Source organism: Myxocyprinus asiaticus, chromosome 48 (genome assembly GCF_019703515.2).
Source record: "Myxocyprinus asiaticus isolate MX2 ecotype Aquarium Trade chromosome 48, UBuf_Myxa_2, whole genome shotgun sequence".
NCBI lineage: Eukaryota > Metazoa > Chordata > Actinopteri > Cypriniformes > Catostomidae > Myxocyprinus > Myxocyprinus asiaticus.
The window spans coordinates 4,029,853-4,056,919 of record NC_059391.1 but is presented as its reverse complement, the minus strand read 5'-3'; the positions used below and the strand labels follow the sequence as shown (position 1 = coordinate 4,056,919).

At 36.4% G+C, this 27,067-nt stretch overlaps 1 protein-coding gene across 5 annotated transcripts in view; it reads right to left on the bottom strand.

The window, feature by feature from the left end:
• The window catches only part of LOC127437448 (ankyrin repeat domain-containing protein 27-like), a 61,406-nt gene extending 39,432 nt beyond the window's left edge, over positions 1 to 21,974 (bottom strand). Inside the window, exons 1-10 of one of the 5 annotated variants that reach the window (XM_051692370.1) lie at positions 21,853 to 21,940; positions 19,918 to 19,954; positions 13,757 to 13,879; positions 10,719 to 10,829; positions 10,477 to 10,633; positions 9,051 to 9,205; positions 1,515 to 1,574; positions 1,387 to 1,440; positions 1,199 to 1,264; positions 578 to 654 (exon numbers count right to left, since the gene is read on the bottom strand). In XM_051692370.1, coding sequence (XP_051548330.1) covers positions 578 to 654; positions 1,199 to 1,264; positions 1,387 to 1,440; positions 1,515 to 1,574; positions 9,051 to 9,205; positions 10,477 to 10,633; positions 10,719 to 10,829; positions 13,757 to 13,879; positions 19,918 to 19,954; positions 21,853 to 21,896 — 884 coding nt within the window. In that variant the 5' untranslated portion in view covers positions 21,897 to 21,940. Of the gene's footprint in view, positions 1 to 577; positions 655 to 1,198; positions 1,265 to 1,386; positions 1,441 to 1,514; positions 1,575 to 9,050; positions 9,206 to 10,476; positions 10,634 to 10,718; positions 10,830 to 13,756; positions 13,880 to 19,917; positions 19,955 to 21,852 lie in introns of all 5 variants that reach the window. The other 4 variants (XM_051692373.1, XM_051692371.1, XM_051692374.1 and 1 more) reach the window with 4 other exon arrangements.
• Positions 21,975 to 27,067: the final 5,093 nt, after the last annotated feature.

The following is a 27,067-nucleotide window of genomic DNA, read 5'->3' as shown; positions in this document are numbered from 1 at the left end:
TTTTCACTCGCATATCAAATGAATAGCTTATCAAGTAAAGGCCTGGAGAAAAAAGCTTTTAAAGTTTATAAGTTGTAAACAGATATCTTTTGTGCATTTCGCTTGTAACAGCAGATGCTCCTGATTGAGACGATTGCTTTAGTGGTCACTATTCCAAATACAATGTATCATAATGCAGAGATATTAAAATAAACTTGGATAAAATGTGACGATCCCTCAGACATCCTTGCATCCTTGTTATCATCCTGGGGGCGGTCTCTGGTTAAAGTGGACCAATCACAGCTGTTGTGGTCTGCGTCGACGTGACACACAGTTACATTTTTGAAGAGGTGCTGGTCAGGCTACAGCGTAGGTCGACGCAGAAGTATAAATAAAAAAAATAAATTCAGCCATTTTATCATCTGGCAAACTCAAAGTTTGCTTTAAAGTTACAACACACCTCTTCTTAACAAGTTTAATACTTAGAATTAGGGTTTTGTAAAATCACTAACTCCAAGTACGAGCAACCTGCCGTATCGAACACTACTAATGAAATAGCGAAATAACGACAGAGTGACAGAAAAGAGAGAAAGTTCACCTGAATTCTGACTTCACACCAAGGTCTTTCTGCCGCAGATCCTCTAAAGATCGTGTTCTTTTGTTGAATGATGCATCCTGTCATAAGAAAATCTTCAATAAATATCATAAAACAACAGTGCAACAGTGTCCTCCTACTTTCTCAGTGGCTTCGATTCTGGAGGTGCACATTTGCAAGCTCTAAACTGTTTTTCAGCATCATTTAATCACTTAACTATGCTAACATTTTGTAAATCAGTATTATGTTTGTGTACCATCTATCGTGTATTATGTGTATACTGTGTGCTTTTGTATATTGTTTATTTTTTACATTTAGTATAATTCATTCTCCTATCTGTATGTGCAGTGTGCTTTCAATCATTATTACACTTGCGTATATACCGAAGTGACATTAAAAGTGATATGATACATTGTGACTTCTTCCCTTAAAAAATTAAGCCAAATCACCACAGCTTTCTCTATGGAGAAAATGAATGGGATTTTTGCTTCCAGAACTTGACTGTTGCGCTCTATACCAGTTTCAGAAAACTCATGATGAGTAGTATGTGCGTCCTCATGTTCGTAAAGAAGACAAAAACACACATTCAGGTGAAAACTAAGGTTATATTTGGAAAAACAGTACCCGACTTGCTTCAAGAGTTCCAACAAAACTAAAGAGTAGATCATAGATGCCATGATGGATGTACATCTGCAGATGCAAAGAATAGACAAATATGAAATGTCACAGTTATAGGACTTTCTTTTTTAAAGCTAAACTTTTAAATGGGAGAGAAAGAAACAGACAATAAAACTAGTAAGCTGACAACTGACCTCCACTGCTTGTTTGACTAGAGTCATCTGTATCTCCTCTCTCGAAAACAGCTTCTGAGACGAGTTTTACACCATTAGCCTTTCAGAGAATATCAGTATTAGAGTGATTTGTGGTTAAAACAACTTACCAGATGAGAGTCTTTTAACAGGCATTGAAGACATTTTGTGTAGAGGGTATTTACAGAGTCCTGAAGGATTGAGAACATGACATTTATTGAAAGTGAAATTTTAAAAAGTATAGTTTAATACATAATCCTGTTACTACAGTGGGGGATACCGGGTGCAGTTAGGACAATTAAGTCATGCCAAGTAAATTGATTACACTTTATTAGAACATGCTCACTAGAATTCGGTCTCTGCCAGAGACAAACTGATTATGAAGTATAACAAATATTTTTTGATGCCCAACATATTTCTTCTGCTATCTAAAGTTTCGATGTCTTTGAATCCAAGCAAATACAGTGTCTATTTCAACTCCAGGTTTCTGGTTAAAGAATTACAATATCTTGGTAGCTACCAGCAACAGTGCAATGATCTCTTTAATGGCTGTGAGTTTGGGGGCAATTTTAACAACAGTTATCAAATAAAATGGTATGACAGATTTGAAAAAAATAAAATAAAATGGAATCCTTGAAATGTGTAATGAACATCGTTTCATCAAAGTGTCTACATGAGCAATGTTTTTGTCTCATCAGCTGACCAATAAATGTTAGCAAAAAGGATTTAACCCATTTAATAATTATAATGTATCGCTGGAAAAGCAATCTATCTACAGGAGTCTGCAGTTGCGTGTAAGTGTGTGTTTATTACATTGTTTCACTTTTTTTGGAGTAGTATTCATCGCAAGACTTGTGCTGTTTGTTTACTGTGTTGTATTGTGTTGAACTTACGTTGCTTAAGCGTGTGTGTGCTACATTGTTTTGAAGTGTCCTAGTGTATTCACTGATAGGTTTAGAGTTGTTTGTTTACTGTGTGTGAAACTAGCATTGTTTTTAGTGTCTCTAAACAGTTCTTCACTTGTTTTAGAGCATTGTTTATTGCTAAAGTTTAGCATTGTTTGTTTACGGTGTACTGAAGTCACGTTTATTCCCTCGTTTTTCATCTCACCCTTAGTTTCGGTTACCCTCTTGACTAGCTTTGTTGTGCTAAGCAGCATTAAGGCGTGTATATAAACTAGCAAAAAAAGAAATGTCCCTTTTTCAGGACACTGTATTTTTAAGATCCAAATCCAAATAACTTTACAGCTCTTTATTGTAAAGGGTTTAAACAATGTTTTCCATGCTTGTTCAATGAACCATAAACAATTAATGAACGTGCACCTGTAGAACGGTCATTAAGACACTAACAGCTTACAGACGGTAGGCAATTAAGGTCACAGTTATAAAAACTTAGGACACTAAAGAGACCTTTTTACTGACTCTGAAAAACACCAAAAGAAAGATGCCCAGGGTCCCTGCTCCTCTGCGTGAACATGCCTTAGGCATGCTGCATGGAGGCATGAGGACTGCAGATGTGGCCAGTGCAATAAATTGCAATGTCTGTACTGTGAGACGCCCAAGACACACTATAGGGAGACAGGAAGGACAGCTGATCGTCCTCATCGCAGTGGCAGACCACGTGTAACAACACCTGCACAGGATCGGTACATCCGAATATCACACCTGCGGGACAGGTACAGGATGGCAACAACAACTACCCACGTTACACGAGGAATGCACAATCCCTCCATCAGTGCTCAGACTGTCCACAATAGGCTGAGAGAGGCTGGACTGAGGGCTTGTAGGCCTGTTGTAAGGCAGGTCCTTACCAGACATCACCAGCAACAACGTCGCCTATGGGCACAAACCCACCTTCGCTGGACCAGACAGGACTGGCAAAAAGTGCTCTTCACTGACGAGTCACGGTTTTGTCTCACCAGGGGTGATGGTCGGACTCACGTTTCTCATCGAAAGAATGAGCATTACACCAAGGCCTGTACTCTGGAGCGGGATCATTTTGGAGGTGGAGTGTCCATCATGGTCTGTGTCACAGCATCATCGGACTGAGCTTGTTGTCATTGCAGGCAATCTCAACGCTGTGCGTTACAGGGAAGACATCCTCCTCCCTCATGTGGTACCCTTCCTGCAGGCTCATCCTGACATGACCCTCCAGCATGACAATGCCACCAGCCATACTGCTTGTTCGGAGCGTGATTTCCTGCAAGACAGGAATGTCAGTGTTCTGCCATGGCCAGCGAAGAGCCGGATCTCAAGCCCATTGAGCACATCTGGGACCTGTTGGATTGGAGGGTGAGGGCTAGGGCCATTCCCCCCAGAAATGTCCGGGAACTTGCAAGTCCCTTGGTGGAAGAGTGGGGTAACATCTCACAGCAAGAACTGGAAAATTTGGTGCAGTCCATGAGGAGGAGATGCACTGCAGTACTTAATGCAGCTGGTGGCCACACTAGATACTGACTGTTACTTTTAATTTTGACCTCCCCTTTGTTCAGGGACACATTATTCCATTTCTGTTAGTCACATGTCTGTGAAATCTTTTTATGTTCATACAAATATTTACACGTTAAATTTGCTGAAAATAAAAGCAGTTGAAAGTGAGAGGACATTTATTTTTATAGTTTATTTGATGTAAATGCTGACACAGAAGCAGAAGTGGCAGCCCTCATGAAAAGCCCTACTTGTGTAAAGACCAGCGAGTCCACCGAGCAAGGACACCGACAAGGCACCACTCACCATAGCACTTAAGTATATTTTTTAATTTTTTTTTACTATTTGCCTTATACATTCCCATATGTCTACTCCATGCATTACATGTACCCTCAAGCACATCCCTGTTATCTGTTACAGACAGTTTACATGATACACACTACCGGTCAAAAGTTTTGAAACACTTGACTGAAATGTTTCTCATGATCTTAAAAATCTTTTGATCTGAAGGCGTATGCTTAAATGTTTGAAATTAGTTTTGTAGACAAAAATATAATTGTGCCAACATATTAATTTATTTAATTATAAAACTAACATTTTTATTTTTACGTTTTTGAAATTGATGACTTGGACCAAATAATAAACAAAAGCAGCCAATAAGTGCCCAGCATAGATGGGAACTCCTTCAATACTGTTTAAAAAGCATCCCAGGGTGATACCTCAAGAAGTTGGTTGAGAAAATGTCAAGAGTACATGTCTGCAAATTCTAGGCAAAGGGTGACTACTTTGAAGATGCTAAAATATAACACAGTTTTGATTTATTTAGGATTTTGTTTAGTCACAAAATAATTCCCATAGTTCCATTTCTGTTATTCCATAGTTTTGATGACTTTACTATTATTCTAAAATGTAAAAAAAAAAAAAAAAAAAAAAATTATAATAAAGAATGAGTGTTTCAAAATTTTTACCGGTAGTGTAGATGCAGGACACAAAGCAACCCTCACAACCTACGGAAACTTTGCACATCAGCACCTGCTCTGCTCTCATTTTCGGTTGGACTCTGGAACTGCCAGTCAGCTGTGAACAAAGCTGACTTCATTCCCGCCTTCACCACACAGTCCACCCTCAGCATCCTCGCACTGACAGAAACATGGATACGTCCAGAGGATACAGCAACACCCTCTGCTCTCTCCAACAACTTCTTCTCTCACACCCCTCAACAAACCGGTGGGGGTGGGGGAACAGGTTTGCTCATTTCAAACAACTGGACATTTTCACCACACTCTTTTCTATGTAACAGTATTTCTTTTGAATTCCATGCTAAAACTACAATACAACCCACAAAAACCCATATTGTTGCAATCTATCGCACTCCAGGTCAAATGGCAAACTTTTTTGAGGAGCTGGATATCCTGCTGTCCTCCTTCCTTGAAGATGGCAGGCCACTTGTGGTTCTTGGAGATTTCAACCTACACCAAGACAAGCCCCAGTCCACTGAACTTCATGCTCTTCTGGCCTCATTTGACTTGGAAAGACTAAGCACTACAGCAACTCACAGATCGGGCAACCAGCTGGACCTCATTTTTACATGTAACTGTACAAACACAAATATTTTTGTTACCTCTTTACATGTCTCTGATCACTACTTTAATTCAACATGACCCTCCCATCTATATTAAAACAGACTCCGCCTTTGGTTTCCTTTCGCTGTAACCTCCGTTCTCTTTCACCCACACACCTTTCCACTGCTGTCTCTACCTCTCTTACCACACAAAACTTATTTTCCACCCTGGATGTAAACACTGCCACAGACACACTAGGATATACTTTAACAACCTGTCTAGACAGCATCTGTCCTTTCTCCTCTAGGCCAGCATGTATGACACTGCCTAGCCAGTGGCTCTCTGACGTTCTTCGTGAACACTGGACTGACCTCAGGGCGGCTGAGAGGAGATGGTGGAAATTTAAAGATCCAGCAGATCTGGGTAAGTATCAGTCTCTGCTTGCATCTTTTTCAGATAATGTTACATCTGCAAAAACATCCTATTACCAGGACAAGATCAACAGACACTCGCAGCTTATTCAGAACATTCAACACACTCCTCTGTCCTCCCCCTCCACCGCCCGACACCTCACTGACAGCAGATGTCTTTGCCACAATTTTTACCAATAAGGTTACAGCCATCAGCAATACATTCTCAGCACCACACCTTCTCAAACACCCACCTCCTATATGCAGCTCTTCTATATCCATGTTCTCTCTTCTGACTGAAACTGAGGTCTCTAAACTCCTCCTCTCCAACCACCCCACCACCTGTCCCCTTGACCCCATTCCTTCCCACCTTCTCCAAGCCATCTCTCCGTCCATTCTACCTGCACTCACACAAATAATTAACACATCTCTACTTACAGGCATTTTTCCCACTACATTTAAGCAGGCTCGAGTAACCCTGCTGCTTAAAAATCCTGCACTTAACCCCACACAAGTAGAACACTTCAGACTAGTCTCTCTCATTCCATTCATGGCAAAAATGGTTGAAAGGGCAGTTTTCAATCAGATCTCTGCCTGTCTCTCACAGGACAAGCTACTGGATGACAATCAGTCAGGTTTCAAAAGTGGACACTCCACCGAGACTGCCCTGCTGTCTGTCACTGAGTCGCTGAGACAGGCGGGAGCTGGATCCAGATCATCCGTCCTGATTCTACTGGACCTTTCTGCAGCCTTTGACACAGTCAACCATCAGATCCTAATGTCCACCCTCTCTACTCTGGGCATCACAGGAACTGTGCTTGACTGGTTTAAGTCCTATCTCTCAGGTAGGTCCTTCAAGGAAGCCTGGAGTGGTGAGGCGTCCAAGTCACATCAGCTACAGTACTTACTGGGGTACCTCAGGGCTCAGTGCTTGGGCCACTTCTCTTCTCTATATACACAACATCACTGGGACCCATCATTCAAGGACATGGGTTCTCTTGATGACACATAGCTTTACTTGTCTTTCCAGCCCAACAACACCAAAGTGACTGCTCGAATCTCAGCCTGTTTGGCAGACATCTCGGCATGGATGAAGGAACACCACTTGCAACTTAACCCACAACACATCACCACTGTTCAGCTGGATCAGAAATCTAGGGGTAACCATCGATAACCAACTCAATTTCACAGACCACATCTCAAAGACAGCACGATCATGTAGATTTACACTACAATATCAGGAAAATAAGACCCTTCCTCTCTGAACATGCCACACAACTTCTTGTTCAGTCACTTGTCATAACTAGACTGAACTCTCTCATTACAGGCCTCCCTGCATGCGCAATTAGGCCCCTGTAAATGATCCAAAATGCAGCAGCACGTCTGGTCTTTAATGAACCAAAGGGAGTGCATGTTACACCAGTCCTTGTCTCTCTTCACTGGCTGTCAATTGATGTACATATCAATTTCAAGACTCTGATGCTGGCATACAGAACAGTCACTGGGTCTGCTCCAGCATACCTAAAATCATTTCTGCAGAGCTACGTTCCCACCAGAAGCCTGCGGTCGGCTAATGAGCACTGTCTTGTTGTATCAACACAAAGTGGCACCAAAACACTTTCCCGGACTTTCGGTTTCACTGTACCACGTTGGTGGAATGACCTTCCCAACTCCATCCGTGAAGCAGACTCACTCTCTGCCTTCAACAAATGGCTAAAAACACATATTTTCCATGAGCACTTAACCATTCACTCATAGACAATAAAAGATAAATATTATTATATATATTCTTGTTGCACTCTAATCTGTCTTGGATACTACTATTCTGATGCTTGTGAAACTTTGCAATGCAGCACTTTTCGTACCACTGTCTCCTTAAGATAAATCGCTTATGATGTATTATTCCTCTTTTGTAAGTCACTTTGGATAAAAGTGTCTGCCAAATGAATAAATGTAAATGTTAATAATGTAGGCACACTAAGATTTAAACACAAGAAAACTATTTATGTTACAATTTTAACAACTTTATTACATGGCTCTCTGGAATGCTCGATTCTGATTGAATGGCGGCATCTAGCGGTCTGATATTTCTCAGTAACAACCACACATCCACGTATCAGACCACTCATCCCGGTATTTGTGAACCAATGTTCCTGCTTCTCAGATCACTGTGCAATCTCTACAAGTAAGTTAATAAAATAATTTAAACTGAAATCAATGTTTAAATGTCCATTTATTTGTTTATTTGGCAAGTAGTCTCGTAAATGGCTGAATAATGAGCAGTCAGATGGTCATTTTCTCAGAATAAAAACCAACAGAATTTCGAAACAAACCAGAGGTTGATTCCAGCTGTTCAATGATTTCCTTCTTCTCAGATTACATAATTTCATCGCAAATCAATATTTTATGTCCATTTATTTATTTATTTGGTTAGTAGCTGTGTAATAAGCGGGATACTGTACAGTCAGCTGGTTGTTATCGCAAATAAAGAAACCCCTTCAGAGTGATACAAGAGTCCTCTGCTTCGCACCGGGGTCCTGATCACCCTGTCGTGGTTTATTGTTATACATTTTATTGGTAAAGTTACTTCTGGCACATTATTAAGTATTCCTTATACCAAAAGATAGCAAGTAGAATTATATTAGTCTGTAAGGTTTTCTGACAGGATTCGTATAAAGGAAAATGTCTAAAAATGTCAGTAGGTACTTATTTGATTTGTATTGTGCAATCTTTATCAGAACTCTACTTGTGTGTATTGAAATAATATTTTGCTGCTGGACAGTTATTATTTACATTTTGATGTGCTAAAGGGGCATTTTGTTTAACCCATTAGTAATCATAATAGTCCTATTATGTTTTTGTTTTGTGTTATGTTGGAATCCTATTAGAAAATTTGCATTAGGATCCCATAGGATTGTTTTTAAATGATGATTCCAATAGGAATCCTGTACAAGTTTCTTATTGCATTCCTTTAGGATTTTTTTTTTTTTTGTTTGTTTTTTTTACTGGGGCATTTCCTTAACTCCCACTTCTCTTGGGAAATAATATATATATGTAATTAGGCTCTGACTAGCACTTAAGAGAATAAAAGCACAGTAAATAAATTAATAAAATGTAGTAAAAGATCAAAGCAAGTGGAAATGGAGCAAAATGAGATGTAAGAAATATTGTAGTGTAAAATCGGGAGGGATAAAAGGGGATAACACAAAAAGAAAAAAGAAACAGGTGAGAAGTGAATAAAAGCAAATATAAAAAGAAGTTTCTCTTACTATTTGATATCGGAGGCCTTTCCTCTCTTGTTCTTTAAAAGAACGACAGAAGGTGGCCACATATTTGACCAGTTTTTCAGCATGATGGCCCAAGAATTCCCTCACATCATCGATATTCTTCAGATAGTATGGAGCAGAAACAGAGCTTAACTCTTCTATGAAACAACCATAAACAAAATCATATGAAAACAATTCAATCAAATTACCATTCAAACAAACAAGCTGTAATATATTAGGGCTAGTTGACATACTGAATATTCATGATACATTTGAGATGATTTTGCCGGCAATTAAAAACTACGCAACGTTGTGAATATCATAATGATTTTAATGCCCTTTTATTAGGCCGAGTTTCCAAAGGCCATGCCAGCAGACCAGTTTGCCGATTCTTCTTTGTCATGGCTCAAGAGTGCGAAGGCACTGAGATAGAGATTTAAACTTTCCATTTCAAAACTGTCCATTCCATTAAATCAATTCAAAAGTTTCAAAGATTTGTTTTTCACCATCACTCAAAATGCTCATAGAAGTCCCAATGTGGCATTTTTGTATCATTTATTAAAATGTTTACTAAAAAATAAATAAAAAGATTGTTCAAAACATTTTTTGTTGAAAACATTTTTTTAATGTATTTTTTTTATCAATCTTGGTGATCATTAAGTGAAAAAAAATGTTTTTATTTAACAAGATGATTTAACGATGTTTTTTTTTTTTGTTTTTTGTTTTTTTTGGTCACACTTTACAATAAGGTTCTATTAGTTAACATTAGTTAACATGAATGAACAATGAACAATCCTTTTACAGCATTTATTAATCTTGGTTAATGTTAAACATACTGTGTACAGTACTAATACATTTTTAAAATCAAAAGTTGTATTTGTATACACAAGTTAATGCACTATGAACTAACATGAACAATTGTATTTTTATTAACTAACATTAACAAAAAGTAATTAATTCTTTAAAAATATTTATTGTTCATTGTTTGTTCATTATACCAAATGCATTAACTAATGGAACCGAATGGAACCTTATAGAAAAGTGATTTTTTTTTTTTTTTTTACAGTATTTAGCTATAAATATGTATTAAATAAATAAATCTATTTCATTACAATGGCTGTTTAGTCTAAATGATGGTTCCTCGGATTTAAAAAAATAAATAAGCTATTTCAGAGCAAATACATAAATATCGATATATATATATATATATATATATATATATACACAGTATATATATCTCAAATATCATCAAAAGGTTGAAAAAGATTGGTGTGCTGTATATTAAATATCAAGTTTGTTCTGATTGGCTGTGATTGTGTCAATTAACAAAGCATTTACATTTCAGTTAGGACAGAAAAAATTACTTGACACCCCAAGTTTGTCATGTCCTACCAAGTTAGGATGAAGTCCGAACAAATAAATGCAATACCAGGGCTGTGGTCAGAGTCCAGTGGCCGCGCAATACATAGTACACTGTAGGCCTGCTCCTTTTCATTGTAGAAAGTCTCTTCAAACAGGATAGAGACCAAAATGGGATTCAGAGACCCCGAAGCGAGTCGGACCTGGTTATTCTCTATGGACACTTCCTGGAATATATACCACACAAAACAGCAGTTCAGTTAAGAAGACACATGAGGAACTTCTGTGAGATTTTATGTGGAAGACACATACCTTTCCATCTAGCGTCTGGTAACCCTGCTCAGCAGGTTGAATCACGTATCCGTCAAACTGGGCTGCTGTTATGGAGCCAACCCGTAAACTTCCACGACACGGTACCAGAATCTATGAAGCAATTTCATACATTCTCTGTATTCCCATTTCAAAACTGCCCATTCTAATGAATTAATTCAAAAACCTACCAGCCTGAGGTGTTGAAAATCTACCTAGTTTTAAGCTAATGCATGTCATTTCAGCGCCATTATTGGCACTAACTCCCCCTGTCTTTCATTGGTGGACAAACAGTTAGTCCCACCACAAACTCACACCATTGGTTAAGCCAATTTTGCAAATGACTCACCGGTTATATTCCAAGACTTCTGAAGTTATATGATAGCTTTGCGTGAGGAACTAGGGCTGGGCGACATATTGAATCTTCACAACATAATCTCAATGATCTTTGTGCATGACACGAGTAATTTTTCCAACAACTGTTTACAGACAAATTGTTTCACTTTTAATTGACTATATCACAATTCCAGTCGGTCAGAAGTTAACATACACTAAGTTAACTGTGCCTTTAAGCAGCTTGGAAAATTCCAGAAAATGATGTCAAACCTTTACATAATTAGCCAATTAGCTTCTGATAGGAGGCGTACTGAACTGGAGGCGTACATGTGGATGTATTTTAAGGCCTACCTTCAAATTCAGTACCTCTTTGCTTGACATCATGAGAAAATCAAAAGAAATCAGCCAAGACCTCAGAAAAACAACTGTGGACCTCCACAAGTCTGGTTCATCCTTGGGAGCAATTTACAAATGCCTGTAGGTACCAGGTAGGTACCAGACTCATCTGTACAAACCACAGTATGCAAGTATAAACACCATGGGACCACGCAGCCATCCTAATGCTCAGGAAGACGACGCATTCTGTCTCCTAGAGATGAACGTGGTTTGGTGCAAAAAGTGTAAATCAATCCCAGAACAACAGAAAATGACCTTGTGAAGATGCTGGAGGAAACAGGTAGACAAGTATCTATATCCACAGTAAAACAAGTCCTACATAGACATAATCTGAAAGGCTGCTCAGCAAGGAAGAAGCCACTGCTCCAAAACCATCATAAAAAAGCCTACAGTTTGCAAGTGCACATGGGGACAAAGATCTTACTTTTTGGAGAAATGTCCTCTGGTCTAATGAATTTTTTTTTAACTGTTTGGCCATAATGACCATCGTTATGTTTGGAGGAAAAAGGGTGAGGCTTGCAAGCTGAAGAACACCATCCCAATCATGAAGCATGGGGGTGGCAACATCATGTTGTGGGGGTGCTTTGCTGCAGGAGGGACTGGTGCACTTCACAAAATAGATGGCATCATGAGGAAGGAAAATTATGTGGATACTGAAGCAACATCTCAAGACATCAGCCAGGAAGTTAAAGCTTGGTCGCAAATGGGTCTTCCAAATGGACAATGACCCCAAGCATACCTCCAAAGTTGTGGCAAAATTGCTTAAGGACAACAAAGTCAAGGTATTGGAGTGGCCATCACAAAGCCCTGACCTCAATCTGATAGAAAATTTGTGGGCAGAACTGAAAAAGCATGTGCGAGCAAGGAGGCCTACAAACCTGACTCAGTTACACCAGTTCTGTCTGGAGGAATGGGCCAAAATTCCAGCAACTTATTGTGAGAAGCTTGTGGAAGGCTACCCAAAACGTTTGACCCAAGTTAAACAATTTAAAGGCAATGCTACCAAATACTAACAAAGTGTATGTAAACTTCTGACCCACTGGGAATGTGATGAAAGAAATAAAAGCTGCAATATATAATTCTCTCTACTATTATTCTGACATTTCACATTCTTAAAATAAAGTAGTGATCCTAACTGACCTAAGACAGGGAATGTTTTCTACGATTAAATGTCAGGAATTGTGAAAAACTGAGTTTAAATGTATTTGGGTAAGATGTATGTAAACTTCGGACTTCAACTGTAATTATCGACATACAGTACATATCGAATAACATCAATAGGCTGAAAAATATTGAGATATAATTTTTGTATCCATATCACCCAGCCCTATGAGAAACTGACCAAATAGTAAATCTTTATTTACTAATAATCTTCTCCTTGGTTCTCATGTGTCACAAGATCACAATGCATCATATGCTTTGCAAAATATCTACTTTTGTGTTCACAGAAGAAATAAATGCCAAATCCACCCTAAAATATTTAGTTTGAAAACCCATTAATTTAGCTACATTTACAATTTCGATTTGCATTTACACCTCTCATCCACACTAGAATGGCATTCTCTATTACCACATACTTTGGAAAACAATGATGTTAGAAAACTGAAAACAGAGTTTTCATGCAGAAACAGATTAGTGTGGACATGGCCAAAGTCATCTGGTTTTGGAACATCGTGAGTGAGTAAATGATGACATTTTAAAGAAAACACTTTAATGACCACATAGCATTTTAGTTCACAACAGTAAAGAGCCCTCTGCATGAATGGACATGAAGCTGAGACTGAAACAACCCTCATAAATGAATCAATTCATGTGCTGAATCTGCACAGAGAGCATGTGAACTGACCACAGTCACCTGAGCAAATACATGACTAATTCTATTCCATTTATTAACTGTAAAATTCCTCTCTTCTCTCACAAGTCATAAATATCTGCCTTAACACACAAACAGCATTCACATGTGTCTAAGCTCTTTTTGAGAGCTGTTTTAAAGCTTTAATAAACATTAATCTAATAAACTATGCATAATCATGCATGCCATTATGATAATGTCTGAGTGAGACATACAATGGGGTTCAATAGTCCACTTGTGAAACTGCTTGTATTTACCTTTCTTTATCTTATTTATATCTTTCTCATTTAATGTCATCAAACTCACAAATGTATTTGACTAGTGACCTAAAACTGGTGCAAAAATTGTGATTAGATTTTGAATGTCAGATTTTCTAAGTGGACTTTTGAACCCCACTGCCCCTCAAACTTTAATCAACACTAGATTTAATCACGTCTGAAGTGCAGCAGTCACTCACAATGCCATGAAGTTCTGCCACCCTGTTGAGCAGGTCCGGTCTGAGTTTTTCCAGATGCAGGTAAAAAGGGTTCTTCAAGATATTCTCATCATACAAAGCCATATGTGTCCCAGACTCTGGTTCCTTAGAAAGAAAGAGAGAAACAGAGAGATAGAGAGAGAGGCAGGACGGGGGTAGAACAGGAGTAGGTAAAAGAAAAGAAAGGCAAGAAAGGAGGAAATAGATGGACAAAAGTAATTTTAGTAATGTCAAAAGGAGGTGGGGGTTGGTCTTAACTGGATTAGCATTACTAACTGTTTCTGCTTATTACATTTTCTCTTCTGACTATTACTCAAAATTTTGCTCTTTTTATTATTACTCAAGTAAATATTTAGTAGCGCTTGTAAGCGTCACTATTATTGATATAGGGCAAGAGATCTGAATAAACCCCGTCCTCACCCCAAGCATTAGGCCTGAATGCATTGTCAAAGCACGGTCTAGTTGAACATACATAACGTGCATTCTTGAGTGTCTATGATGGTAACAAACCTTAGTACTCAAGGGGGCAATAGAGTTACCTTCAAAAGTCCGTGCCATTAAACTAAATTTGATTTCATTTAGGTAAGTTGCTATAAATATGTTGACTTGAAGCTACTTGCTCTGCAATATACTCTTCAGAAGTTGACTTTAAAGAGGAAACTCACCCTAGAATCAGAAGACAGTTCACAATGTCCACTATAACGCCCCTTGTGGCAACATTGAGAATGCAACATGTACTTGCATTGTGTTATGAACTGCGGTCTAACACATTATGGAGAGCAACTAAGCACGGAATGGAGCTTGTGTAGCTAGAAATGCCTGCATTCACGTACTTGCTAAGAGAATGTTTCGAGAATGTTAAGCTACGGACATGAATAATACCTCAAATCACGCAGGTGTGCTATTACTTTTCTGAGAAATCAGATGTTTGTCTGGTGGACAATAAAACGAGTGAAAAAACAAAACAAACAAAAAAAACAGGCTTCCACCGAAGGAGAAACCTGAGCCATATCTAGAGACCAGAATATCATAGGATCTTATAATCTGGGGCAATAAGAAACCACCTAGTAACCTCATAACAAAACTGTGTGTCACAAATCAGGACAAGTCTTAGAAAATGCAGAAATGTAGTTCTCATCGAAAATGTCCTGCTGCTCACCCTGCAAGCCATTACACTGGGATATTAAGAAATTACTTTGGAAATTAAATTAACTTCAAGATGCTCCAGTGTACAGTAAACATGACAGTATCCGTGCAAATAAAAACAGAAAACACACTCTCGAACAGATACCCCTTTAACAAGGCTAATGATTAAAGTCATATTATAGGCTATTATTGTCTACATATATATACACACCGATCAACCACAACATTAAAACCACCTAATATTGCGTAGGTACCCCTCATGCTGCCAAAACAGCACAAACCCGCATCTCAGAATAGCATTCAGAGAATATATTTTTCTCACCACAATTGTACAGAGCGGTTATCTGAGTTATGGTAGACTTTGTCAGTTCAAACCAGTCTGGCCATTCTCTGTTGACCTCTCACATCAACAAGGCGTTTCCATCCACAGAACTGACGCACACTGGATGTTTTTTGTATTTGGCACCATTCTGAGTAAATTCTAGAGAATGTTGTGTATGAAAATCCCAGAAGATCAGCAGTTACAGAAATTCTCAAACCAGCCCATCTGGCACCAACAATCATCCATGCGATTATCTAATAAGCCAATCGTGTGACAGCAGTGCAGATACGGGTCAGGAGCTTCAGTTAATGTTCACATCAACCATCAGAATGGGGCAAAATGTGATCTCAGTGATTTGGACCATGGCATGATTGTTGGTGCCAGATGGGCTGGTTTGAGACAATCATCTAGACAATCGGATCAGGTATGTCTCTCTAAAAACGCAAGCAGTTTGGCAAAGTTACACACACACAACAAGCTAAATGAATCACAGTTCTGAAATCAGCTGGTTGGAAAGTATTAGCAGGCTAGCGGCTAGATAGTCCTGCTGTCATGTAAACCATTAATGAGGCTTGGTAGCCACTAGCTAGCTAGCTATCCAGCTAATATGATATTATCTGAACACAACAGCAACTTCGAAATCAACACCATTGCTGTTTACCTATGTACTATTTGGTTAAATGTTTTTTCATGATCCAAAGTGCTGTCACTTTCACAAACTTTTTGAAACAGGCAAGAAAGTCTTTCAGTGGATGCAACTACAGAAATTACATCTTATGCAGGTTACGTAACTGACACATGTCTAGCCAAAACCAGAAAGAAGAACGTTATTAGAAACTTAAAGATGAATGACCATCAGGAGAGGGAAACGTCCGCAGAGGATGATGAAATTGGCAAAATTTCACTTTGTGTAATTGAGTATTAGTTTCAATAAATGATCTTTTTGGACCGGGGATGACATTTGTTTTAGTTCTGAAAGTTACAGTGTGATTTCATAGTGCATCAAGCTCTTATATCTTTCAAGGACAATTTGATTTCTTATAATATGACCCTTCAACAACAGTAATGAATCAAGAAATAGACCACAAATATTCACCGTCTCAGAAAAGAAAATAAATCATTATGATAGCTCTATTTCTGATCACAACAGTCATATCTTTGACCCAGTCTCGGTCAAGTATTTTACTGCAGGAATTCCCCACTTATGTCCAGATTTAAGTGGGTGACAACACAAACAGAAAATTCTGCTCACTTCCTTTAAATGTGCCTGTAATGTTTTGACCTTTAAAGACTAAAGACTTTCTTTTCCATCCAACCACACTAGTTGACTAGTTCTCAATTAACATCTGGAAATTGAAGCAAACTCTTCAGGCCTAAAACCACCCTGATTAACCAAGATTATTCTTTGAGACAATAAATTTAAGTTCAAAAAATATCAAAACAGGTAACAGGTACAGAGATGGGAATGCTAGAATATCTGACAATGCCAAAATCTTACTCACATATATATGATGGCTAAAGAGAGCTTGCGATACCATGAATAGTTTCCTCTTTAAATCCTTCAAATGATGGATGAGGAAGAGGAAAGCCATGAGGATCAATTTCAGGGTGTCCAGAAGAAGAATGAAAAAATAAAATCACATGGTGCTCCAGGGGACAAAAACCTGATATTCCAAACTTACAGTAGGTCCCTCCACCTCTCAATCTGAGTATCATGGGGATATTATCTGGATGACTGTCTGCTAAGACTCTGAAGAATGTGAGATGTGCCATGTGATCTGTTCCTCTGGGCCATAACGGATTGGGTTTAGGGGGAACCAGGCTCCCGTAATCCGGACAAGATCTGAGCAGACAGCGTTTTCCAGATGACATTAAACCAAGACACGCTCATAGAAATCCCCAACTATACTCACTATAATGGGACATGAGCTAACTTTAAGTATACTTTTAATTTGTGTCTTTTCTGCACCACTATAGCGTAAACAAATGGAATAGCATAAAAAATGTTTTCAAACAGGTTTCCTGTACACAAACAGATAGTCCTGCCCCAAATTTATGCCACTGGTTGAGTTTTGTTAGCACACAGAGCCACAATGTGCACACTTTTTGGAGGATTCACATGGGCTGCAGTTGTATTTTGAGTATTTTCAAAATGAAACATTATCAAAGTCACATCGGGCCTACTCCAAGCACAAAGGTTAATTTTCTTAAACTTGCAAAACAGGTTAAGAAATGTAATTTGACTGTCTTCAAAGAAAAGGGCCAATCTTTTTTCTTTTTTTTTTTCATTTATTATCTTATATATATATATATATATATATCACACATACATACATACACACACACACACACACACACACACAAGTGGCCAAAAGTTTGGAAAAATGTACAGATTTTGCAGTTTCAGAAGGAAATTGGTACTTTAATTCACATCTATGGCAAGTGCTACAGGAAGCGTGGGGTGAAATGTCACCTGAGTATCTGGACAAACTGACAAAGCTGTCATTGCTGCACATGGTGGATTTTTTGATGAGAACTCTTTGAAGTAGTTTAAGAAGTTCTGAAAATGTTTTTCAAATTGTAATTGTAATTTTTCACGTTATTAATGTCCTGACTATACATTGTGATCAGCTGAATGCCACTTTGGTGAATAAAAGTACTCATTTCTTTCCATAAGAGCAAAATCTGTACATTATTCCAAACTTTTGGCCACCAGTGTATATAAATTGCATGTCTCCATCATGAACTGTAAAACAATAAAACATATCAAAATAAACAATGTGAAAAGAAATACTGTTTGCGTCATTCCGTGTTAGCTCAACCATAGGTCCTGCCTCTATATTTTTTTTTTTTTTTTTTTTTTTTTTTGATGAAAGAAAAACAAATGATAAATGCCAAAATATCAAATGCCACATTTACTGAGTAATCTATTATTTTCTAGATGGGGTCAAAATGATAATTTTCATTGCATTATAAGCCAATGGTCCAAAAATACAAAAATATTTATATACAAACTTTTTGTGTTGGTTTTCTGAAGTTAGAGAGCCTATAACTCATTTTAAAAAACTTTATTTAGCCTAAAAGTGGTGAAAAACTTGAAACTGTGAGCAGTTAAAGCATCTAGAAACTTACTTTATCTGACAGAAATATATACATTTTAACCTAAAAACTTGAAACTAAAAGTTTACCCATAGTTGTCTTTTTCAAGTCAAAACCTTTCAATATCAATTATATAAGCAGACGAAAGGAAAACCATCACATTAAGGCCCTAGAAACAATTTATGGCAATAAAATATATTAAAATCTGCTAACACAGTTCAAGTAAATATAAAACCATGACTGTTAAAGACAAAACAATCAAACAAGAATTTGTATAAAATGTATAATGTAACTGGTGTTTTAAAGCCTTAAAGGTAAAAGCCTTTAAGATACAGTTTAGTGCGCTACATTTATTCCGTTACATTTAATTTTTGGAAAAATTTTTTACTTTAGAGTAGGTTTAAAGGGGGTATTATATTAAACTGCCTACTATATAAATCCATGTAAATATCCAAGTTAAGTGTAAATGCTTTTTGCACTGCCGATCACGTTATTGACAACTGGAGCGCGAACAGACAGCATTTCTGCACGTGCTGGACAGCGAGATGCACGCATTAGAAATGTGAGAGCCGATCGTATGTCGAAGAGAGTGTTCTGCGACCAGGGTTGATGCCCTACTGGCTGCGTACTCTGCATTTATATGATCTAAATTCGACAATGAATACTGCAACTACACTGAAATAAGAACTAAAAGCTATGAAATAGGGAAAGTAGGCATTAATAAATCATGATCTTGCTTTGGTTTATATTTCAGCATTATATATAATATTCCTGTGGGACATTGTTCTCGTTTTCACTGTAAGAATTACTAGAAAGTTTTCCAAAACTTTATTCTTATTGACAAATTCATCTAGATCTGACAAGAGCCTTAAAGGGATAGTTCACCCAAAAAATGAAAATTCTCTCATCATTCACTCACCCTTATGCCACCCCAGATGTGTATGACTTCTTTCTTCTGCTGAACACAAATGAAGATTTTTAGAAGAATTTCTCAGCTCTTTTGGTCCATACAATACAAGTGAATGGGTGGCAACATTTTAAGCTAAACAAAAATCACATTAATCAGCATAATAGTAATCTATAAGACTCTGGTGGTTAAATCAATATCTTCAGAAGCAATGTGATATGTGTGGATGAGAAACAGTTCACTTTAACATTCTTTTTCTTGTGTTTTTGGTGATTCACATTCTTCTCTGCATTTCACCCCCTGTTGGGCAGGGAGAAGAATTTCTAACAAAAAAAGGACTTAAAAATGGATGTTTCTCAGCCACACCTATCATATCAGTTCTGAAGACATGGATTAAACCACTGGAGTCATATGGATTACTTTTATGATGTCTTTGTGTTTTTAGGAGCATCACAATTTTGGCACCCATTCACTTGCATTGTACTGACCTACATAACTGAAATATTCTTCTAAAAATCATAATTTGTGTTCTGCAGAAGAAAGGAAGTCATACATATTTGAAATGGCATGAGGGTAAGTAAATGATGGGATAGTTCACCCAAAAATGAAAATTATCTCTTTAAAGTGATGGCTCAGCCATAATTTAATATTCTGTCATCATTTCCCTACCTTCATGTTGTTCCAAACCCATGTGACCTTCGGTATTCTGTGGAACACAAAAGATGTTAGACAGAATGTTAGGGACTGACAGTCTTGGTCACCATTCACTTTAAAATAGAGAAAAAAAGAACACATTCACTGAAATTAAATGCTGACCAAGGCTAACATTCTGTCTAATATCTCCTTATTGTGTTGCATGAATTAAAGAACATCATACGGGTTTGGAACAACATGATGTTGAATGATGACAGAATTTCCATTAATAATAATAATTCTGTAATACATGTTAAATGTGTATTATGTAATGGAATATCAGCGAGTTAATGTCAGATATTATTTAGCAGAGATGGGCCACTTCTATTAAAATGAATGGGAGAAACTGGAACGCCCAACCAAGGAGCTCCGAGCGCCCAAAGGTCAACTGATGTAGAAACGAAGTCCCACCTTACAGTTAAAATAACCAATCATCTTTTAGATACCGTCAATCAACTCTAGAACGTGCATGTTGGTTCTTTTGGTAGCCCAGAAAAGAACTGCTGTCTATGGGCACTTCGCTCAAATTGCGCTGAAACTGCCCAAAAGGTGCTGTTTGTGGGGTTGAAGCACCCTGTTTCCCACACATTATTGGAGATTTGGGCTTCCACCAGATCGTTGTATCAGGAAAAACTTTTTTTGAAGAAAGCATGCAAAATCTGATCGCAAACTGCTGTTTTTAATTTCCAAAGTGCTGTCACTGACAGCTGACAGATATGAAGTCAAATTTGATCTAACAATGATCTTATATGATCAAAGCTACCATATACGATATAACGGGAGGAACAGGACCCGTCTCCACCACCACCACGAATGGACTACTGTTTGTGAAAGGATAAGTGAATAAAAATACTGTCTTACAGCAAAAATTATGTCTTTGCATTTATTTTGAATGCAGTAAATAATATTGTTCAATCGAAAGCTTAAAAGATTATTAAAACTGCAGCTCTGCCTATTTCCACCATTGAAATCTGCTGCTTGAAAAACCCGGAAGCATGGTTTCCTGCGGTGTGACGTCAGAGTAATTTCATGAAGCCGGGAAAATTTTGTTTTTTAGTGTAATCTGAGGTAAAGAATCACAATTTATGATACCAGTATTGTCAGATTTTGTTGTTGATTTTAAAATGTTCTTTGATCGTAATCTTGACCAACTGTTTTTGAGATCTTGGTTTTCTCCATTCAAGTAGATAGGAGCTGCACTGGCATCACTGGAAATATTCTCCCGGGAGCGTTCCAAAGATGGCCGACAGTGGACTGACTTGCTAGAAATACTTTGGCTAACGTCCATTATGTCACTTGTGAAAGTAACGAGTTACTCACTACTTGATTACTCTTTTAAATCAGATACTTTCTTACTCAAGTAATTATTTATGTTAGTAATTTTACTTCTACTTGAGTAATTCTTTTTCAAAGTAATTGTACTTTTACTTGAGTACAGTTTTTGGCTACTCTACCCACTTCTGATGATATTTAATAAGGTTTAATGTGATTCTCATCTCAACATCACACATAATTTGCAACACTACAAATTGATATGTAATAAAGCATTTTGTAAACATGATCTTTGTTTCATCATCGCTGATCTTTTAGAGAAAATTGCAAGAGAAGCAAACTAGCCATATTTCAATATAAATAGTGTCAAATCAAATCTACACGGGTTAAAGCACTGATCGAGTGCGATATTTGATTGTGTGTATATAAATGCATGATTTGGTGATCCAGTATAAAATAAGAGAGAGTGTAAGACATAAGTCTAAATATTAGTGTAAAAATTTTTTTTTTTTTTTTTTTTTTTCATCATATTATGATGGTGCAGACTGGCTACAGCTAACAGCTCTGAAACAAAACAGCAAAACACAACGAAGATCTTACAATAACACCATGCTGAAAGCAGAAGGAGGTTAATCTTACCTCATATAATTATGAAGAAGATGGTAAAGAGGTACACTGAACATTTACTGAAGTTTGACAGCAAACGAAGTCAAAAATGCTCCACGACAAAAACGCAACACAACCAAACCTGATGACTCAATGGAAACCACAGTAACCAATCAAAGCTGCCGGCGATGACAGGCTGACCAATCAGGGAGCATCTTTCAGTTTGCCAGATTGACACAGGGAAACGTCTTATTGAGATTGGGCAAAAACTGCTTAACTCTGTTTAAACATGAGAGCAGGTGCACAAACTTAAATATTCTATATTGTACTATAAACGTATTATTTTGTACTGTTTAAAATGTCAATCATTTGGGTTACTAGGCTTGAATTTGCAATGTTCATTTTAAGATGAAAATGCAACATTTATTTCAAGCAAAAACCCGTATAAAATTGGTTAACTTTATTTTATTTTTATTTATTTTTGTTTTATATTATTTGATTTGTTTCTTTTATTAATTCACTCCTGCCGACATTCACTGCACTATTGGTGTAGATATGTACAGTATTCACAAAAACGACCAGTCAAATGATAGTATGAATGATAGCCTTTATGGAGTGAACATCTGAGTCATCTTGATTGTTTATTTTATCATGAGTTCCAAATAGGAAGATCACTGTACAAGATCTCCATCTAGTGGTCAATTTGCTGAATGACACTTCACTTTAACCATTACAAGATCAATTGAATGTTTGTTTGTTTTTTATTTATATACAAGAAATATTGAAGTCCTTTGTTTCTAAATTAACTCTCTCTCTCTCTGTATTCACGACAGAAAGGATACATGCTATTATGCATGCAAACTATTAGTAAATATTTTTTTTATTTTTTTTTTTTTATGGGCAATACATGGACATATTCAGTAGCTTTAACTGTAGCCAAAGGTAGCCTCTGCACACACACACACACACTCACCTTACTTTTAAGGGGCAGTAGTACCCTCAGGAGGAACCTTTTTATACCTCTAGCTGGAGTTAATTGTTTGTTTTATGTACCTTTAAGTATATCTCCATGTTTTGTTCTGGAAAATACAATGCACATACACAGTACCCTTTTCTCTCTAATTGGTGTTTTAAAGCCTTAAAAGTAAAAGCCTTTAAGATACAGTTTAATACTTTTTTTTTTTTTTCTGATAGTATAGAGAACAGAATGTTTTAAAATCACATGACCAGCTGAATACAACTAGCTTAATCTCAGTAACAGTCTTGTTCTTGGACACTTTCACTATTTGATTAAATTAATCATGGCTGATTGTGAATAGTGAATTTCTACAGATGTCGGTCATTTTTATCTTTTCAATTTAGGAAACAAAATAAAAATGTATACAGTATATTCATATGCATAGCTTTGTATAATATATACAGAGTAAAAAAAAAAAAAAATCTAAATGGCCTATTAATGTTTTTGCTAAACTTTAATGAGTTAAGTTTTATTAATAAAACAATTGTTGGTGTAATAATAGGCTATCAGCTGTCCTCCTCCTAAAAAAAATGAGACCTGGTATAGAATTGTAGCTGCTGATAACCTTGACAAGTAGCCTTTCTGAAACACAATTAGTGACTCATCAAATCTGAACTGGCTGACCCAATCTACTGTTCTAAAAATAGTGTATATATATATATATATATATATATATATATATATATATATATATATATATATATATATATATATATACACACACACTATTATGTTCAGGGTTGGGGAGTAACGGAATACATGTAACGGGATTACGTATTTAAAATACAAAATCTAAGTAACTGTATTCCACTACAGTTACAGTTTAAATCATTAGTAATTAGAATACAGTTACATTCAAAAAGTATTTTGATTACTGAAGAGATTACTTTGCATTTTATTGTCATTTGTTTTATTTAATATTTAGTCCTTTCAGATGGAAAACATTTATACATATAAATGATGCGATCCAAAGTGTATTTGAACTGCGGTGAAACACTTTCTTATGATGTGTTACATTCATACGAGCAGACAGAGAAGTTTGAAGTAAGTTTGAAGTAAGTTTGGAGCACAAGAAATAGAAATAAACCTTGTGTAAATTGTCAGCTTTACGCTAAGCTAAAATGCTATTTCTAGCCATTTTACATGCACATGTTACCAGGCACAATCATATTTTTTTATCAAGAAAATTCACGTTGGATCATAATTTCTTTTTTCTACTAAGACCTTTGATATTAGAGCAAAAATCATATTCTTGATAATAATTTTTGTATTGTTAAAAATCCTTAAAACAAGATCAGTTTGATTTATCTTGTTTTAGAAACAACACTGCATAAGATATTTCGGTTTTTCAGAGAATGTATTTTTAACATGTGTATTTTGTCTTACTGTACTGGCAGAGTTTTTATAGTCAAAACAAGTGAAAAAATCTACCAGTGTTGAAGAAGTAATCCAAAGTATTTAGAATACGTTACTGACCTTGAGTAATCTAACGGAATATGTTACAAATGACATTTTACAGCATGTATTCTGTAATCTGTAGTGGAATACATTTCAAAAGTAACCCTCCCAACCCTGATTATGTGTATATCATATACATCTTTCTGCACATTTTCTTCAGTAATCAGAAATGCGCGCGCATGTTTGTGCGTGCGTGCGCGTGTGTGCTTTCAACACACTATTGAGTCTAAAGTTCAACATCACTATAATATTGTTCTTGAAAACGATCACGATACGTCACTTCAATCTCTCAACAGATCTCAAGGAAAGGAGAAGTGGATTAACAGCGTCCTGTCACTCTTTCTTCATTATTGCTGCGGTGCAGGCGCAAGTACAGTGAAAATACATTTTCGGAATTTATCTTTCTCAATTCTACATCTAGCTAGACTTTCAAGCTAGCTAGACAAGAACTGCGTTTCATAGTATTTCATTTAAAAGTGTACTATTGTTTATGAAGGAATTTAAGTGTTCTTGATCGAAAACTTTCAAGATTATGCGCACCAGTGGGCCTATAAAGAACTTTGATCAAGGTGAGTGTTCAGGGAGTCAGGCGCGTGATTTTCTTATTAGAAACATAAAGTCACCTGAAATCTTTTTTTTTTTTTTTTTTTTTTTACATTTTATGACATGGAACTGCTTCAGCAAACAAGACTTTGATGTAAAACTATGAAATAGTGCTGAGTCTCTCAGCTTTCTTTTAAATGATTGTTATTTACTGTTTTTGCTGTTGATTTCAGAGCTGCTTCTTTACAAGTTTAGTTTGTTATTATTTATGAGATATAAGCCCGAACAACCTCGATCCTGTCCTGTATTCCTGACAATTAGACACATGGACAATTCATAACTTGTGATTTACTTTGGTGAATATTACTTACAGTAGATATGATCAATTACACACTTAGTTATAATCTTTGTTATTGCTGTATAGGCTATACAAGAACAGTACAATGAGAGATGTTCATTCAAATGTAAAATAACCAAAAGTAAACAATAAACAGATGACAGAGAAAAAAAAAGAAAAGAAAGAAAAACAAGAGGAAAAGGGTGCCACTTACTGGTTACACAATATTATAGGCCTTTTTGCCTATAAAAATTCAAGAATATTGTTGGAAATAATTTATTAAAATAATTATAATAATGGTTTGGAGCCAGAATTTCATTTTATGAATGCGGAACTTCCCCATTAATATTTATAATTTTATAAGATAAGTTTTATGTTAGTCTGTCCCATGGCCTTTGAAGTATTTCATTACTGTATGTAAATTCCACCCAACTGTAAACCAGTATTTAATTTCTTCTTAATGAAACTTTCCATATAAATCCCAAAATGTTTTGCATATGCACTGAAATTTTTTTTAAATAAATTGTTTCCTTGTCATTTTGACAAAAGTCGCTAGAGTAATCAATGTTCAATTTAATATGCTCCAGCACATGTTTTACAGGATATATTTTATGCATATTTATAGAGTACAATGGGGCTAAAGCCACCCAGAGTAAAAGGCAGGAGATTTTATTTTCTCCCAAAACATAAAATAGTGACAAAACTACCACAGCCCTTTCCATAACACCGGTTTGTCACTCACTATACATTGCAAAATGTTCCTGAACCGTGAAATCATCTCATGCAATGTCTAAATGTTGATTTTGAAGTAATGTGATCTAATATTTATCATTTTTAAATGTTATCATTTAAAATGTTGCAAATGTATGTAGCTATTGAAAATCTAAAACAAGCTAAAACAAGGGCTAAAAACAAGGCCCCCATTAAACTTTGTTTTTCTTCAGTGGGGGGAATAGATTTGTTATGAAAAATGTTCAAAGTGGACTCACAATTTACTGATCCAATCACAATGTAGATTAATTTGTTTATAGAATACATCAGTGGCGGTTCTAGACAATTTTCACTGGGAGTTAGGCTGGGGCAGGGTGTGCTTGTACGGGGGCAACTACATTATACCTTAAATATCCTCTGTTTAAGTATAAAACATTTACTTTTTAAAATATTTGCTAAAATAATGCTATTTTTTGAAGACCAAATATTTACCAATCAAATTTCATTAAAAAGTGATGGAAATGTATGAACAAAAAGGCTCATGACAAATGTTTGAGCCACATTGTCAAATTGTTCTTTTGAATGACAAATGCAGTAAAATGATTGAGTAAAAATGAATGCCACATCAATATTTTAGGTTAAAATTGAAACCGTATAAACCATGTGTAAAGGTCTTGTAAATGGTCACCATGTTTTTTTTGTGTTTTTTTTAACTTGACTAGTTCGGTGTAAATGATCCTGCAGTGTAACAAATGAATGTTTAAAAGTTTGATTATTATTCCATGCAGTAGGCTACATCAATTACTATGAGGTTAAAAAAGCTGCCTGCATGCATAACAGTTATAAAAAATTAGAAAATATTGACATGCCAACTTCGTGTCAGCTACCCCAATAAACTAAAAAATGTACTGATCACATGATTGTACAGTGCAAAACATAAAAACATTTAGACATGCTTTTTAATAACAGTGTTTGATAGATAGAACATGCAAGTCAATTGAATGAACGCTTGGATGGCAGCTACGTTTTAGCACAGTGTGTAAACATTTCAGACGGTCCCATACGGCAAATCTTCTACAAATATTGAATTTAAAACCTCGCTAATTTTAATATACATTCTTTATGCATCAGTGTTTTGTTTAAATATAATTTATTTGTACTGTGATGTGGGTTCACTGAAC